General features: G+C 52.2%; 1 protein-coding gene across 7 annotated transcripts; it reads left to right on the plus strand.

Annotated features, from left to right (window-relative positions):
* The first annotated feature begins 801 nt into the window (after nt 1–801).
* On the plus strand, nt 802–16,714 carry GET4 (guided entry of tail-anchored proteins factor 4). Of its 7 annotated transcripts, none has more exons than XM_079120647.1 (9): nt 802–1,087; nt 6,874–6,952; nt 7,737–7,818; nt 9,005–9,154; nt 11,563–11,701; nt 13,530–13,670; nt 13,763–13,838; nt 13,980–14,052; nt 14,980–15,527. In XM_079120647.1, exons 1-9 carry the CDS (start codon nt 936–938, stop codon nt 15,057–15,059), a joined length of 972 nt encoding a protein of 323 aa, XP_078976773.1. In that variant the 5' UTR covers nt 802–935; the 3' UTR covers nt 15,060–15,527. The 7 variants fall into 7 exon arrangements, with proteins under 7 accessions (XP_078976773.1, XP_078976771.1, XP_078976772.1 ...); XM_079120645.1 differs by lacking the exon at nt 14,980–15,527 and adding an exon at nt 15,536–16,714 and having other exon boundaries at nt 805–1,087; XM_079120646.1 differs by lacking the exon at nt 14,980–15,527 and adding an exon at nt 15,551–16,714 and having other exon boundaries at nt 825–1,087.
* Nucleotides 16,715–17,008: the final 294 nt, after the last annotated feature.

Here is a 17,008-nt window from a genome sequence, read left to right on the forward strand (position 1 = left end):
GCACAAGCAGACATGCGAGCAAGTCCACATTCATGTGCCTAACTCCCACTGCATTGTTAATCTCTTACTATGCCCAACTTATAAATTAAAGTCTCCGGGGGTGGGGTGTTAACAGCTCTTGTAGATTGTCTGCATTCCAGCACCCCCAGGTCTTGAGCCAGCCCCACAGATAAAAGGCTCATGTGTAGCGAAGGTTCAGCTTAACCTATGGCCAGGCCACCCTGTCCCATCTGCCCTTGCTCATAATTCAAGGCCAGGCCATCCTGTCCCAGCCGTCACCCACTCTAACCCATGGCCAGGACACCCTGTCTGGCTGTGTCACCGGGAATCGCAGGCTGCACCACAGATCCTTACACCTGTAGGGGCTGGTGTGACTGCTGCTCATCCTGGTCCCGGAATAATAGGCTCTCTGCCAGGAAAGCCCAAGGCGGCCTCATAAAAGCATAGGCCTCTTTAATATTCCAAAAATGCTTTTATTTACTGTCAACGTGTTTTGAAAACCCTGCGCCCAGGACCTCTGAAGGGCGATTGCTTCGCTCCACCACGGGAAGCTAGGGTTGGAACTGCCGCATTCAAGGGCCAGCGGCCGTACCTCCGTTCGCGCGCATTGTGTAGTGAGCAGCGCCCCGCCCAAACACGTGGCCGCCCCGGGCACGTGGCAGAGCCTCCAGCTCCACCCCGCTTGCGTTGCACAGCCCCGCCTCATGATCACGTGGCTACCCACGGCTCCACCCAGGGCACGTGGCCCCGCTCTGCTCACGCGGCCACCCTCAGGCTCCACGGCCCCTCCTTGTCACGTGTCGCCCCCAGCCGCCGGCCCGCGCGCGGCTCCTCACGGCCACCGTAGAGGGCGTCGGGCGGGCGCAGGGACGGAAGCCGAGAGGCGCCGCCGACCGCGCCTGCGACAGCGTCAGCCCTGCGCGGAACGCCGGCCCATGGCGGCGGCGGCGATGGCGGAGCAGGAGGGGGCCCGCAACGGCGCCCGCAACCGCGGCGGCGTCCAGCGCGTGGAGGGCAAGCTGCGCGCCAGCGTCGAGAAGGGCGACTACTACGAGGCGCACCAGATGTACCGGACCCTCTTCTTCAGGTGGGCGCGGGCGGTGGCTTGCCGCCGAGGCCCCGCCCCCACCGCTCATTGGCCGCTCCGCGGCGCCCCGCGCCTCGATTGGTCTGCGCAGCTGCCTGTCCTGGCGGCCGGCGAGGGGGCGGCGGGCTCCGGGGTGCGCGGCGCGGCCTGCCTTACGCGGCCTCCCTTTCCTTTCCGTGGCCTTCGCTTTCCTTCTTCCCCTTCCCGAGCCCTACCTGTTCCTTCCTAACTTTCCTGTCCCGCTTCCCCGGTGTGCCTTTCCTACTTCGGTCTCCCTCTTCCCTGGCTTTCTCCTCTGGTCTTCTCTTCCCCTTCTCGGGCCTCCTTCTCAGGTCTCTTCCCTGGCCGCCTCCTTCCCTTTCCCTGCCCTTTTCCCCAGCCGCCTTCCCCTTCCCCTTTCTCAACCTCTCTTTCCTGGGCCCCACCTTTCTTTCCTGGCCTCCCCTTCTTTCCCAGCCTCTCCTTCATGGCCTCCTTTTCCCTGCTTCCCATACCCTCTCCATACTCCTTTTTCCCGGTTTTCTTCCCTTCTCACCTTCCTCCTCCCCTTCCTCCAACCTCTAGCTGGCCTCGCACCCTGTCCTTGTCACCCTGTTCCTTCCCATAGATTGTGTCTTAGAGCTGCTGCTCCTAGGCTCCAGAGCAGGCCTCTCAGGCAGCCCTTTCTGCAGGCAGTCATGATCAGCTATTGGTCAGGAGAACAGAGGCCCTGATCACCCGGAGTGTTGGGACAGTGACCACTTCCTGTTTTCGGGAGTCCCAGGTGTACAGTTCTCTGCGACTGGACTGTCCACTGGGCCTGGGGCATGTTTGTTGATATTCTTGGCTTCAGCTCGCCCTGTACTGTGGCTTTATTCCTAACTGCAGGGCAGGACTGCCCCTGTCCAGTAGTGAAGGATGTGGATCTGGCCTTGACACCTTTTAGCCTGCAGTTTCCTTTTAACACACTTCGCTTTTCAGAGCAGTTTTAGATTAATAGCAAAATTGAGTAGAAAGTGGTTTCTACTGCTCCGCGCCCCAGCTTCCCGCGGGCTAGAGCTGCCACAGTGGGGTGTTTTTCAGTTACTCTGCGTGTTCTCTGGACTGAACAAAGATACTGGTCTGTACAGTGGTTCCTCAGCCTAGTGTGTGCTGTTGGACCTGGGATCATCTTAAGTGCTCTCTGGGCCCTTTCTCTTACTCACATTTGGGGTGCATTCAATCTTGAACCATGTGCCCAGAGTGAGCCCCAGGCAAGCAAGCAACTGGGTGGATACAGTGGGAGAGGACACTTCATCCAGGCCAAGTTTGGGAGTCCCCACCCTGAGCCTTGCCCTGTGCTGGAGGAGAAGAGAGCCCTGCCTCTGTCGACCCACCTGCTTGCAGCCTGGGTGAGGCCCTGGCCCCTTGTTTTCAAAAAGATTTTTCCATTTGTTTCTATCCCGTGTGGCCAGGATTAGAGGCCTTGGGTTTAGTCGTTGACTCTAGGCTTAGGGAGAAATATTAGCCCCTCCTATGGTCTCACATGGCCTGAAGGACAATCCTGTTCTGGAATTTTCTGTGTACTAAACCCTGACACACTATAAACACAGGCCAGTCAGGTTGCATCTGGTTTAATAATTGTGCTATGAATTCCTTGCTTTTTTGAAATTTGTTGTTTAATTGCTTTAGGAAAAGACTTGCTTTTCCCTTTAATTGCAAGCTCTTTAATTTTACTGCTGGTAGAAATGAGACGTGCATGCTTGGTAGTCACAGTGGTAAGTGTAACAGTTGAACTGTGACTGCCTCTGTACTTCCAAGAACCCTGGGTTGTCACAGGCCCTTTAATCTGACTGTTGAAGGAATAGCCAAAAGCAGCAGGTGCTAGAGTTGACTGCTGCCATGTACACTGATGGCCAACTCCAGCCACACATCTGTGCACAGTTGAAGCACTTAGGATTCACCTTGACCTTTGCTGTTCTTGGGGATTTGTGTATAAATATTTGCCCAGTGACTAATCAGTAAAAGTGGATCTTCTTAAAAATAAGCACCATGTTCCTTGTTCTGAACCAACCTTGCTGTGACTAGGGAGTTGCCTAACTTAGCATTTATGTGGTGAGCCTGTTGGTCCAGGGTATATCTCACAGTGACACAAGGTGCCGACAGGTGAGCTCTGCATCCTTGCTGCCTCTGGACCACTTGTTTTAGGGCCGACCTGCGAAGTTAGTAAGGAACCTGCTAACAACGCTGAGGCAGTGTAGTGAATGCCATGCCCAGGGCCACTTCTTCTCTAGGGCCCTGGATGTGTTTCAGAGCCTCTTTGAGCCTTGGTCTCACTGAGTCACTCCATTAACCTCACCCAGGAGGCCCACGCAGGGAAGACTACAGGTATTTGGCTGTTGGAGTAGTCAATCCCCAAATTATGGGCTGGGGTTGTGGCTCAGTGGTAGAGCGCTTGCCTAGTATAAGTGAGGCACTAGATTTGATCCTCAGCACCACGTATAATAAATAAATAAAGATATTGTATCCATCTACAACTAAAAAGAAAAAAGAATCCCCAAACTTTTTTTTAAAGAAAGTACTCTTAGCACTTATTGACTAGTTTTGTTTTTTTAATCCCCAAATTATACTAGTTTTTCAATGTCTTTTTATCAGTAAATATGTGCTTGCACGTTTACATTTAAGTGTTTACGTTAAACCTTCATTTGGATGAACTTTGACATTTGAACTGACCCAGAATCCTGTCAGGAGCAAGCTGTCAGAAGTTTCTCCTCTGCCTTTGTGAGGCCTTACTCTCCTCCCCTACCCCACCCCGCCCCCAGGCATCCCCTTGTCTGCTTGGTCATTGCAGGTAAAATTGCATTTTCTGAATTCTATAGAAGTGGAATCATAGTGTGTACTTTTTTCTTTTTCTCTTTTTCTTCTGTGTGTGTGTGTGTGTGTGTGTGTGTGTGCGTGCACGCGCTCAATTTTCTGAATTTACTAAGCATAATTACTTTGAGACTGACCAGGGTTGTAGGTCATTTGTATTGCTTTATGGTATTCCCCTGTGGATGTCAACATACTGTTTTGATTCAGGTAGAGCAGAGCCTATATCAGTTGAAGGTGGAGGACAGGGAAGGAATGGGCAGCCTGATGGTGTCTGTCCCACAAATGTTGGATGGTTCACCTGGCTGCCTTGGTTCAGTTTCCTTCTATCTCAGCTCCCTGGGCCTCTTCAGACTCTGCCAGGTCAGAGGCGGAGTTAAGTTTTGCAGGCCTGTTGGATTATCAGCACCTGCAAAGTCAGAAAATCTGTGTCTTTGGGGATAGCTTTGCCAGAGTGGCCACAGTGCCACCTTCCTAGTCTCTGGGTCCTCACTGTGGCTGCAGTGTTTGCAGATTTGCTTTCAGGTGTGTTTGAGAGGCTGCTCCAGGAGGCTGTGACTTGCAGTGTATACTGCCTGTGTGGTTCCCGTCTTCCCTTGGCCTCTGCCCCCTTTCCCTCAAGGAAAGTGGGCCGTCCTGCTGCCATTTTCCTGAGACTTGTTTGGATTGCTAATTGTGGCCCATAGCCCTATGTTGCCTCTTAAATCACATAAATGTTGAAAAAGGAAATCCACAGCTCATTTCTGCATACACAGCCTCATGCAGGAGGCAGCTGCACCCTGGCAGTTGTGATGTTGGGTCTTGGAGCTTCTGGGCTGCCAGCAGGCACTGGCCATGCTTCCCTCAACTCTCCAGTGAGCTCTTGTGGGGCTGGGCAAATCATGAACTCCACCTGTCTTACTGACACCCACATATATTTATCACTAGTGTTAATGCTTGAATTTCCGTGTTCTGCTTTTTCAACTAGTAAGAGCAAAGTGAAGCAGTTCTTGCACAGATGCAGTGGTCTGTGGATAAGATGCTGCTGTCCATTTTTGGCTGACACCAACTTGGAGTGTTCGCCAGCAATGCCAAGTCCACCTCTGTGTGGGGATGGTGCAGTGCCCTTGGTCTTGGAATTTGTGTGATGTCAAGCATTGCTCAGTGTCCAGTGGGCAGGACTATGTGAAGTTGTTAGGCTCCTGGGAAGGCCAGCTGCTCCCGGCTCACCTGTGGCCTTGGGCGTCCCCCACCCTGCTCAGTCACCCAGACACAAAAACTACTCTCAGCTCCCAGCTGCAGTGGAGAAAGACACTCATTCTTAAGGTTGCCCAAGACTCATTTTTTACCATCTTTCCTTGTTGTGGCAAGGTGATTGCTGCAGGATGTGGGTGACAGTGGATGGTTCCAATGCTGGATGCACAGATCCTCAACTGTTACCTGGCCTTCTCTGCCCTCCGTGAGCTCGCAGTGCTTTGTAGGGAGGTGGCTACAAGTGCACAGGCTGCTTTCACCAGCAGCCCTTGAGGCAGATTCCCTTTTCCCAGGAACTTGGCTCAATTGCATCTCAGGGAACTATTGATCTGGATTTCCAAGAAGTCGTCTCTTGCTGGGCCTAAGAACTGAGTCTAGAAGGCTGTAGACCCGCAGTTACCATATGGTTGATGGGGTTCCGTGTCCCTGCAGATGGCAGTGCAAGGAAGGGTCTGGGTGCTGGAAGGTTTGTGGCTCCTCTGTGATCAGGGAACTACTGGTAGGGCCACCATAGTGTGACCACCCTTGGGAGTAATGCTGAGAAGACTGATCCATGTGGCCTGCAGGCTGACTGAGGCTTCCTTCTTAAGGAGTTGGCTTTGCCTACTGGCTCCACCCCCGACCAGCAAGGTGGGGTTTCTCCTGGGACCTGTCCCCTGAGGGCTGTGGTATGCTAGCCGGGGTTTGGCTGTGGGCCTTTTCTGTGGTTGATTGGATAGCAAACTGTGCGTCCCCACAACTCCTTTGTACTGGTCATGGTGAAATCACACTCCCAGACACGAGTTGGGTGTCACTGTCCTTTCCTCTCTGAGGCACCCTACTACTGCTTGAGGATCATGTGTAATTTGGTTTGTTTTTGAACATAGCTTTATCCCAGGGGACTTTGGCTCAGAGGTGCTGGGCTTGTTTTCTGATGGTAATAAGATGCTGATAGCAGGGAAGCAAGGTGTCCCAGCGTCAGCTGGGTGAGTGGCCCTAGGAAGCCAACTCCAGCCTTGTGCACTCCTGCAGTAGGGCTCAGGCTGTCTGTGTCTCTCCACACTGTCCAGGAGATAGACCTTCACCCTTTGTGTTGACAACATCATTCTGGCCACTCTGTCCTCCGTCCCCCTGTCCTGTACGATGAGGAACCAGCTCTTCGCAGTCTCCTGCGCTGTGTAGGGACCTGTACTCACCATGGGATGGGGATGCCTCCACAATGCAGCAGGGAGGGAGACCATGAAGCAGGCTTTGGAGGACACTGGCCTGTGGCTGAATCTGAGTCAGGGCAGTCACAGATGTCATTGTCCCCAGTAGACCCCGTCCTGGAGCCCCACTGCCCCTCAGCTTTCAGATGGATGACATCTGTCTTCCTGCTCCTTTGTGGAGCACCTGCACAGGCAGGCCTGCACCAAAGATGGAGTCAAGCCCTGCCTTCATTACTGGAAATCCTGAGCTGCCTTAGGGGCTGCTTTTCACCTCCTGCCTGTGAGCACAGGTGGGCCTGCTGTGCCCCTCCACTGGCAGCCTGACCTGTTGGGTGAGAAGCAGCTGGGCCAGGGATGCAGCTCCTGTGGGGAGGGCCTGCCCAGCAAAGTGTCTCTCATTCTTTGGGACTAGTCTAGTTTACATTCTCCACCAATGGTTGAACATAATTAGCATGAACGTCTGCACCCAGCTAGGTCAGGATGCAGTGTCTATAGGGTACACTCCTGGGCTCCCTGCTCACACGTTCCTTCTCTTTGCAGATACATGTCCCAAAGCAAACACGCAGAGGCCCGAGAGCTCATGTACTCAGGAGCATTGCTCTTCTTCAGTCACGGCCAGGTAAGCGGATTTGCCCCTTCCTGTGTGCTTTGCTGTGGTGGGAGGACCGAAATGAGAATGGCCAAAGAAAGCCCTGGTAGAAGGCATCAGGACATCCGTGGTTCTGGCTGCAAATGGAAGAAGGTCCTCTGTCCTTGGCTGCAGATGCTTTACACTCAGGGGCCTGTTCCTTTGGGCCATTCATGGCTGGTATCTCAAGTGCTGGATTTGTGGGTATTGGGGTGTTACACTACACATGTTTTGTTTTTAATTTTTAGGTGTAGATGGATACAGTACCTTTATTTTTTTTTTTATTTTTTTTTTAAATTTGAACATTTTATTGCTCCAATTTCTAGTAATCTATTAGATACCCAAATTTTTATTGAGGTATATTCCTTGATGGTATATTTATTTAAGTAAGATATATTGTAACTGGAGGACAAGAAAAAATTGTTTAGCTACATTAGAAACCTTTATTTTATTTATTTTTTTATGTGGTGCTGAGGATGGAACCCAGTGCCTCACATGTGCTAGGTGAGCACTCTGCCACAGCCCCAGCCCTGCAACATGTAATTTTGATCTAAACAGCTCTCTCCATTTTTTATTTGCTCCAGGGCTGGGAGCTTTGTGATTGGGCTGCATGACTGAGTGGTCTGCATGCAGGACAGGGGTCCTCAGTTCCTGTTGGTGCTGGTGTGTTCACGACTGCTGTCTGTAGAAGGACCACCAGCTGGTCTTGTCTGAACTGCTCTGAATGACTCAGGTCTGTTTCTAACTTTGTGAGTTTTGTTTATTTGTTTTCTAGCAAAACAGTGCTGCAGACTTGTCCATGCTAGTCTTGGAGTCCCTGGAGAAGGCAGACGTGGAGGTGGCCGATGACCTGCTGGGTGAGGACCCCTCTGTGTGGCCGGCTGCCCCATCGTTCTGATGTAGCACCTCCCTAGTTACTTCACCCCCTTCAGTGCCCGTGTGTCAATCTCTGGTGCTCTGGGGCGGATCTTGTTCTGGAGGTAGCTCCTGCTGAGTTGGAGTGGCCATGCCCACCCACCTGGCCTGCTCCAAGTGCTTGGGCACATAGCAGGACATACAGAGCATGACAAAGTCTTGCCCCTGCTGTGACAGTCAGAGAGGTTGGTGCCCTGTGACCAGAGACTAGCCTTGTTGTTCTGTCCTGTGAGGTGAGTGTGCAGTTGGTAAAGCCCTTCTGTGGTCTGCTGGAAGACTGGGGAGACCCCACTGCCTCTCCTGCTCTCATGGCTGGAGGAGGGAACACTCTGGACCCCCACCTGGTGCAAAAGCCCATCCCTGGCTTGCTTCAGGGCTAGCTCTTCACCACAGCCCACCCTTCCTAGCATGACCCAGGTAGGTCACAAAAATGAAAGGTTACTTGTCTGTGGCCCTTTGGGACATGCAGCAGTAGCAGACAGCCGTCAGTTGGAGTGACTCTGGATAGCTCTAGAGTCCATAGGACACACATGGGGGACACCCACCAACTTATCAGTGGCTTCTTTGCATTCTTTTGGAATTAAATAATTGTTTTTTGTTTTGTTTTGTTTTGTTTTTTTGTACCAGGAATTAAACCCAGGGGTACTTAACCACTGAGCCACATCCCCACCCCCTTTTTTTTTTTTCTTAAGACAGTCCCATTAAGTTGCTTAGTGCCTTGCTAAATTGCTGAGGTTGGCCCCAAACTTGGAATCCTCCTTCTTCAGCCTCCTGAGTTGCTGGGATTTCACGTGTGAACCACTGCACCCAGCTGGAGTTAATATGTTGGTTTTGCAAGATGCACAGCACAAAGAGCAGAGCAGTTTTTTGAGTTTAGTGGGTTTTTTGTTTAGTTTTGTTGTTCTGCAGATTAAACCCAGGAGCATTCTGCCACTGTACTATACCCCCAGACCCTTTTATTTTTTTATTTTGACACAGGTCTTAGCAATATTGTCTATGCTGGCCTCAAGCTGGCCTCAAACTTGTGATCCTTCTGCCTCAGTCTTCCACATCACTGAATTACAGTTGTGGCCACTGCCCAGTTCCCTGGTGTTCCTTGGGATGAGGGTCTGTTTGTGTTGTTTTCAGAAAATCTGGCTAAAGTATTTAGTCTGATGGATCCAAATTCTCCGGAGCGAGTGGCTTTTGTATCCAGAGCCCTGAAGTGGTCCAGTGGAGGGTCTGGGAAACTGGGCCATCCCCGGCTCCACCAGCTGCTGGCCCTCACCCTGTGGAAAGGTAGGCCTGGGGTCCTCCGCTGTTGAGGGGTAGGCAGCTCTGCAGCAGGGCTGGCCAGCTTGCCTCTCCCTGGCTGGACCAGACATTTCTGCCTGTACTGAGTTGCCCTGGGTGAGGCGACACTGCTCCAGGAGGAGCATCAGGACAGGAGTCTGCTCTGCCATCTTTGGCTCTAACCGCCAGCCCCTGCGGAGCATGCAGATCCTCGCTTAGACTGCTTGTCCTCCTGTTCTTCCTCCAGGAGCAGCCCCTCCATGGCCTCGTTCTCCGGTTCTTTTCTCAACAGTTCATTTTCTAATGAGATGTTTGTGGCCTTATTTGGCCCATGGGGTGGGATCATGGATGTTTTGCTTAGGGTGGTCAGTGTCTCTGCTCGGGGACTGGAAGAAAGCACTCAGTAAAGGTTTTCCATGACCTGAATGACACAGTTGCAGGGATGTGATAGTGGCGTTCCTGGGGACAGCTGGTATCTGGGGCCCTGGTGCTTCCACTCTTGGCCTGTGACTGTCAACAGGAGGGAAGGCTACATTGGCAGGCAGTGGAGACGGTAGGGTACAGAGCAGCTCTTCCTCTAAAGCCCTGGGGATTCTCAAAGATGGGAGAGAGTGGCCTCCAGGTAACACAGATTACTTTTGTGAGTGAGACCTCAGGCAGCAAGCACCTCCTGGGAACAGTTGCAGGCTAACCAGTGGCGCCGTCTTTGGATTGATGTTCGTGTCAACAACCTGGGTTGTACTCCGCCCTCTCGTCCACCTGGCTGACAAAGCCGGGTGCTTATCACGGGCCACGTCCTGTTGACAAAGGGATTGGCAGCCCCTGTCTACCAGACACTGGTAGCCTTGGCAGGAGGAGGGACCAGTGTTCTGGTATGTCAGGGACAGCCTTTCCCTGCTGAGAAGCAGAGTCTAGAGAACCACCTAGGAACAAGCCAGTGATAGTGACTTCCTCTGGGGATGGGGTGAGGTGCTTGTCCCTAGGTCATGGGGGTTCTGCAGTATACTCAGCACTTGCTGGGAGCTGGGAACTGGGAGCAGGACCAGCTCAGATGGGGCTGCTGTCCATCACAGCCCCACTGTGAACATTGTCACTGTGTGAACCAGAGTTGATTTCATGCTTGGGCTTAGGTATGCATTGTCTTCTTGTGTGGATGCCCAAATCCAAGAGGTTATTTTGGAGGGTGCTGGGGGACAAACGAGACAAGTAGAAAGAGACATGACTCCACATAAGTCTGACTGCCCTGAAGACAGCTCAGGGGACAGGGATCCAGTGTCAGTTCCTTTGAGGTAGGGGAAGAGATACTCTGTTACTCCCAGTTCAGAGGACGAGAAGGGCTCTTAGGATGGCATTGGGTCAGGGGTAGGAAGGGTGCTCTTATGGGTCCACCAGGGTAGTAAGCCCAGAGTGGGGTGTGGGTAGCAACAAGCAGGTGTGAGAATTGGGTGACCCAGCTAGGTCTGGTGGCACAAGCCTATAATCCCAGCAGCTTGGGAGGCTGAGGCAGGAGGATCATGAGTTCAAAGTCAGCCTCAGCAATTTAATGAGGCCCTAAGCAACTTAGTGACACCCTGTCTCTCAAAATAAAAAATAAAAGGCTGGGGATGTTGCTCAGGTGTTGAGCACCCCTGGGTTCAACCCCTGTTACCTAAACAAACAAACAAAAAAGAATTGGGTAACCCACAGGGTCCTTTGTGGTATCGGGGATCTATGGGAGAGAAGAGCTCAAGGCACTGTTTTGGAGGAACTCATTGTTAGGATTTTTTTTAGGTTCTTACATGGTTTTTTAAGTTGCTTGTGTTTGGTGGTGTTTTGTTTTTTATACTGGGGATCAAACCCGGGGGTGCCTAACCACTGATCCACATCCCTAGCTCTTTTTATTTATTTTGAGACAGGGTCTCATTAAGTTGTTGAGGCTGGCCTCGAACTTGGGATCCTCCTGCCACAGCCTCCTGAGTCACTGGAATTACAGGTGTGCGCCACTGTGCCCATTTTAAGTTGCTTGTTTTTAAAAGAAAAGCAGTGGGTTGGCAGTCTTCACAGTGCATACCCAGACACATCCATCAATCAGGCACCTTCAAGTAATCAGGTGGATCAAATATTAGTCATTTTTTTGTCCTGCCTCATGTGCATTTATGTTGTGGGGAGCATCTTCACACAACTTGGAGAATTGAGGTCTTGCTGGGGCAACCTTCTGCTCTTCAGCTCTCTGGCATTTGTTACTTGAACACAAGGAAGTTGGGGGTGTTGGTGTAAGCAGTCCTGTTACGGTCAGATGAATCTTTTCACCAGTTTTCACACGGTTGTAGTGCGTTGGGGTGTGCACATGGAACACAGTTGGGGACCAGGGAAGGTGGAGCCTTCAGCAGTCTCTGTGACATGTCTGTCTGCCTTTTTTTCTTTTCCCTTTGAAGAACAAAACTACTGCGAATCTCGGTATCACTTCCTGCACTCCACTGACGGTGAGGGCTGCGCTAACATGCTTGTGGAGTACTCCACCGCCCGGGGATTTCGCAGTGAGGTGGACATGTTCGTGGCCCAGGCAGTGCTACAGTAGGTATTCGGTGTCGCTTTGTGGTGTCTGCACCTGCGTTGCCTCCCGGGCTTCCAGAGATGGCCTTGAGTGGGCCACAGTGTCCCCTGGCTGCAGCATGCTGGAGGGGGAGAGTGTTGGTTCACTAGAGCTGACCACAGAGCTCACTTGTCACTCACTCCTGATCACTGCCCACAGTGGATGTCAAGGTGTCATAAATGTTGAGAAGCAGGAGCTCTCTTTCAAGGGCTGTCTTCACAGCTCTTCCCTTGGTCTCCATCCTTTCAGCATGTGGACAGGCTCCTCCACTGCCTCAGCAGCCCTTTGTCAGGGGGGTTTGTAGTCTGCTCTGGCCAGACCTGCCTGTCCCATGGCTGGTCTTTTTTATTTATTTAAATTTTTTTTATTTTTTTAATATTTTATTTTTACATATATATATTCTAATTAGTTATACATTACAGTACAAAGCATTTGACCCATCATACATAAATGGTGAATTTCTCCTTTGTCATGATGTAGAGGTACACAGGTCATGTAATCATATATGCACACAGGGCAATAATGTTCGATTCGTTTTTTTTTTTTTTTTTTTTTTTTGGGGGGGGTGCTGGGGATTGAACCCAGGGCCTTGTGCTTACAAGGCAAGCACCGTACTGACTGAGCTATCTCCCCAGCCCCATGTTCGATTCTTTCTACTGTCATTTCTACCCCCAATCCACCTCCCTTTCCTTCTCTCCCCTGTTTAGTCCAAAATACCTCAATTCTCCCCCAAACCCTTATTGTGAATTAGCATCCACATATCAGAGAAAACATTCAGCTTTTGGTTCTTTGGAATTGGCTTATTTCACTTAGCATGATACTCTCCAGTTCCATCCATTTACTGGCAAATGCCATAATCTCATTCTTTAAAGCTGAGTAATATTCCATTGTGTGTGCATGTGTGTGTGTGTATCTCACAGTTTATCCATTCATCTGTTGAAGAGCACCTAGGCTGGTTCCATAGTTTAGCTACCCCACAGCTAATCTTGAAAGTATTTAAACATGTTTAAGAGCTGACAAAGCCTCCTGGCTGCTCACCGGTGACACAGGACACATCAGCCAGTGCCTGCCCCTTCCGACTCTTCCTCTCCCTGTGATCAAGTTCAACTGCATCTCCACACAGGTGGTGTCAGGTAGAGTCACAGAGGCCTACAGATGCTTTAACATCATCCATAGCTGCAAAGCCCTGCCACGCACTTGTCATTATTGACATCTGTGACTTTAAAAACGAGTTGTTCAGACTAAGACTCCCCGACCCAGCTTGGCCATGCACAGTGCAGTTTCTTCTCTGGGCTGGGCTTGGCACTGCCTCATGGCCTCTAAGCTCTTTCTCCTTGACCTCTGGAGCTGCTGAGGGAAGTCCTCCCTGAGCGAAATCCAGGCCTGTCCAGCACCCCATGAAGCATCAAGCTGTAGCCACTTGTGCTCCAGCCCCTGCACATGCTCCAATGCATAGGTGCAAAGAGGCCATGCTTCAATGGGTTCAGCAGATGTGGGCTCAGGTTCTGGCCCCATTTCTTAGCCTGTTGACTTTCAGCAGCTGCGTCCCCTTCCCAGCCTTAACGTTCATCCCCCAGAAGGTGTAAAAACCCATGGCATTGGTGTACACATGAGGGATGGCCCAGGATGCAGTCCTGCTGGGCCCTTGAACACAGCTGTGGTGCCCCCTCAGGATCCCATAAAGCTGTGTCCTGTGCGGGTGCTGGTGTGGACCAGGACAGCAGCCTAAGGGGTTCAGGTCCTCCTAAGCATCTGTAGAAACAAGCCTTCCTGTAGTATTTCCACCCACCAGGGTGTTCTTATTTCCAGGTTTCTCTGTTTAAAAAACAAAAACAGTGCATTGGTGGTCTTCACAACATACACGCAGAAGCACCCATCAATCGAGGATGGGCCGCCATTCGTTCAGCCCCTGCTCAATTTCATCTGGTTTCTGCTGTTGGCCCTGGACGGGTAAGTCTGTCTGCTGGTGTGTGCTGGGTGAGCCTGCGCAGGTGCCATGCATACTTCTGTCACTGGGAACACATTTCTGGTTCTCATTGCAGCGGCAAGCTGGCCGTGTTCACGGTGCTGTGTGAGCAGTATCAGCCATCCCTCCGGAGGGACCCAATGTACAACGAGGTGAGGACTCTTCACTGTCAGGTCGAGGCAGCCACTGAGAGGAGGGAGCCTTAGTATATGGGTGGCTCCTGGGGGCCCCGAGGGCTGGGGCGTCTCTGCCTTGCCTACAACCTCAGTGACCCAGTGCTCTGCCTCTTGCAGTACCTCGACAGGATAGGTCAGCTGTTCTTTGGCGTGCCGCCCAAGCAGACTTCGTCCTATGGAGGCTTGCTAGGTAAGCTCTGCTGGCCTGCAGTGGGCTCCTTATCGGCTCCCCTACTGGAACCTGTGGAATCCTTGGCACATTCCCACAGTTGAGTTGTGAATGCCCATCTGCAGGGAACCCTCTCCAAGGGCTGCTGTTGAAGGTACCTTCTAACCTGCCATTGAAAGTCTGGCTGTCTGTGTGCAGGCTGGCCAGACTTCTGAGTGTCTCCCTCCCCCCCATGGGGCAAGGCAGTGCAGTGCTCTGTGAAAGCCTGATTTATATCTTGATACTTTAAATGTTTTAATTGTGTTGTTTGAGTAGTGAACCACATTTCCCAGGGTTCAGAAGTACAGAGCGCCCACATCCCAGCAGCTCCCTGCCTGGTCTCCTTGCAGCACAGTCCTACCATTTCACTCCTGGCAGAGGCAGCTCTGCAGGTGCCAGGGCATACAACTGCTGCCCCTCACCTAGCAGGTGGCTCCAGGCTGTACCTGTAGGCCGCACTGCACGTACTCTTGCCAAAGCATGTAAGAGGATGATTAGGCTCTGCATGCACATAGCTGTGTTGGCAGCATTCTTAAGTGATGACTATGTGACTGTCACGCCACGTGTGCTGGCCAGTACGCATCTGTGGCTCAGGTGGAGACGGCCAAACTCCTCTAGGGCAGGGGCTTCCTTGTGAGACCCTCTTAACGTTTGCTCCCACTTTGTTACACATAAGCTCTTCTTTGTCCTTTTGGCTCTCATCTCTCTGGAGTTTAGCTTTTCCTTTTCCTTCTGGCCTTCAGCTGTGGAAAGGAGACTTTATTGAGGCCCTGTTGTCCATGCTGGGTCCCTGTGGCATTTCACCACCCTGCCGTCCCTAAGCCCCATCAGTGTCCTGGGTGAAGAGGTGGCATGTCACCTGCACCTGTCTCAGCTTGGGAGCACAGTGTGGTTCTTCATGTCCTTCAGGCTCTGCTTCTGCTCACTCCTGGCTCTCCATACTTGACTGTCCCCAGCCGAGAGGTCAGCATGCACTAGTGTCGAGGTGAAGCTGGAGGTTCAAGGAGTCTGTGTCTTAGGCTGGTTGTGGCACTGCTGAACTCTGGTTTGCACTGCTCCCTCATGAGGTGGAGGGGACTTTTCAGACTTAGACGTGGCGTGTGTTGGCAGTGATGGCATGCACAGGTGACAACAGGGAATAGCCCTTGAGGCTCTGCTTTTGTTTCCAGGGTGCAGTGTGTGGCCATTGCATAGCTTTCTCCCCAGCTGGAAACAGTCTTCCTGTGACCTCAGGGGGACTTGGTGTTCCCTGTTGGTGAATGCTTAGGGTCTTTTTTTCCCATCACATTTCACACACAGGCCTGAGCCTGTCTCTGAGCATCAGCACTGCGTCCTTGAGGAGCCCTCCTGGGCACAAGCTCATGAGGCTCTGCTTATCCCAGCAGCATACTGGAGGCCTGGCACGGCCAAGGGTTTCTGGGGCAGGGCCAGCAGCTACCCCGCACCTGTGCCACTGTGGCTACAGTGTCTCTCCTTCCAGGGAACTTGCTGAGCAGCCTCATGGGCTCCTCGGAGCAGGAGGAGGGGGAGGAAAGCCAGGACGACAGCAGCCCCATCGAGCTGGACTGAGCTGCCGGCCTGCACAGAGACACCCACGGTCGGCACCACCGGACAGTTTCAGGAGCCAGGCCCAGAACGCGGCTCCTCACACCCAGCGGGCTCCTGGTCTGTGGTTGGCGGGGCCGCCTATGTGGCGTCTGTCCCTATTTATGTAAGGTGGCTGAGGGCTGCATGGTCCGCCTGTTACTGCGTGGCCAGGACTCAAGACTGAGGCCCAGGCTTCTGTGGGCGACCCGTGTCCCTTCAGCTCAATCACAATAAAGCGCAGGCCTTGCTGCGGCGTCCCTCTGCCGTCCTTGTCTCTGGTTCCTTGGGGTGGGCTGCGGGATGACAGGCAGCCTATCGTCAGTGACTAGACAAGTTGCACCCAACGTCCCCGCTTCGGGTGTCCAGCACAGCCTGTGACGTGCAGAGGAGGCAGTGGCCACCAAGACAGGAAATGAGCCAGCCTCCTGAGGTCTTGTAAACATGCGCGAGTTTCTTGTTTATCTTACTTTGTTTTGAACACGGGGTCGTTTTGCAATCATGGTGTACTTGCCCCCTTCACAGGTGGGATGGGTGAGCTGTGGGGTCATCCTTGGGCTCCTTGCAGATTGGGCAGCAGCTGGCCAGACTGATGCCTGCATCATCCTCGGCCGTAGCTATGGGCTCAGTGGTGCCCTGGCATGGCCAGCAAAGCTCCTCTGTGCAAGTCCTGAGCCACAGCCCTGCTGGTCTCTGCAGGCACCATGCTGCCTCTCCAGAAATGCCCCTTAAAGAGGGGTACTGTAGAACTTTCCACGTCCTTCATGATGCAGTATTTATTTTTATTGGGTGATGGATTTCTTTGACCTAATGTTTCAGGTTTTAACCAAATAACCAGTCCAGGAATGAGCAAATCTGTCCTTTATCACTTATAATATTCCACATGTTACCAGTATAATTATAAAGGGAAACACTTTATTTTTTCACGATTAAGAGTTGTAGATTAATACACAGCGATCCTGCATGGGAAGGAGGGAGATGTACGTTATTTACTGTAAAAATGGAATTTAAAGGAAGGCTTGTGTCAACTGTTGAGTATAAATAAATCCTTTATACTGGGCTTCGCAGCACTGGTCCTTTCTGAATGAGCTCTGGGGGCTGGTCATGGGGCTTGCTGTGGGGTCTTGGCATCCAGCCCCGCACCTGTTGGTGTAGGGCCCCAGGTGGGGTGGAGTGGGGGTCCACTGTGGCCCTCTGCTGCTCCTGGCCCTACCCTGCCCTGGGTTGTCCAGAGCCTTTTTGGCTCCTTGTGTCTGAGCCAGGCCTTGTGAACCCCTGGGAGGAAGCGTGTGCAGTCCGAGAGCTTGCCTGCGCTAGTCCAGGTTGCCTGTATGTAGATGGAGTGGCCAGTATC

Source organism: Sciurus vulgaris, assembly GCF_902686455.1.
Source record: "Sciurus vulgaris genome assembly, chromosome: 18".
NCBI lineage: Eukaryota > Metazoa > Chordata > Mammalia > Rodentia > Sciuridae > Sciurus > Sciurus vulgaris.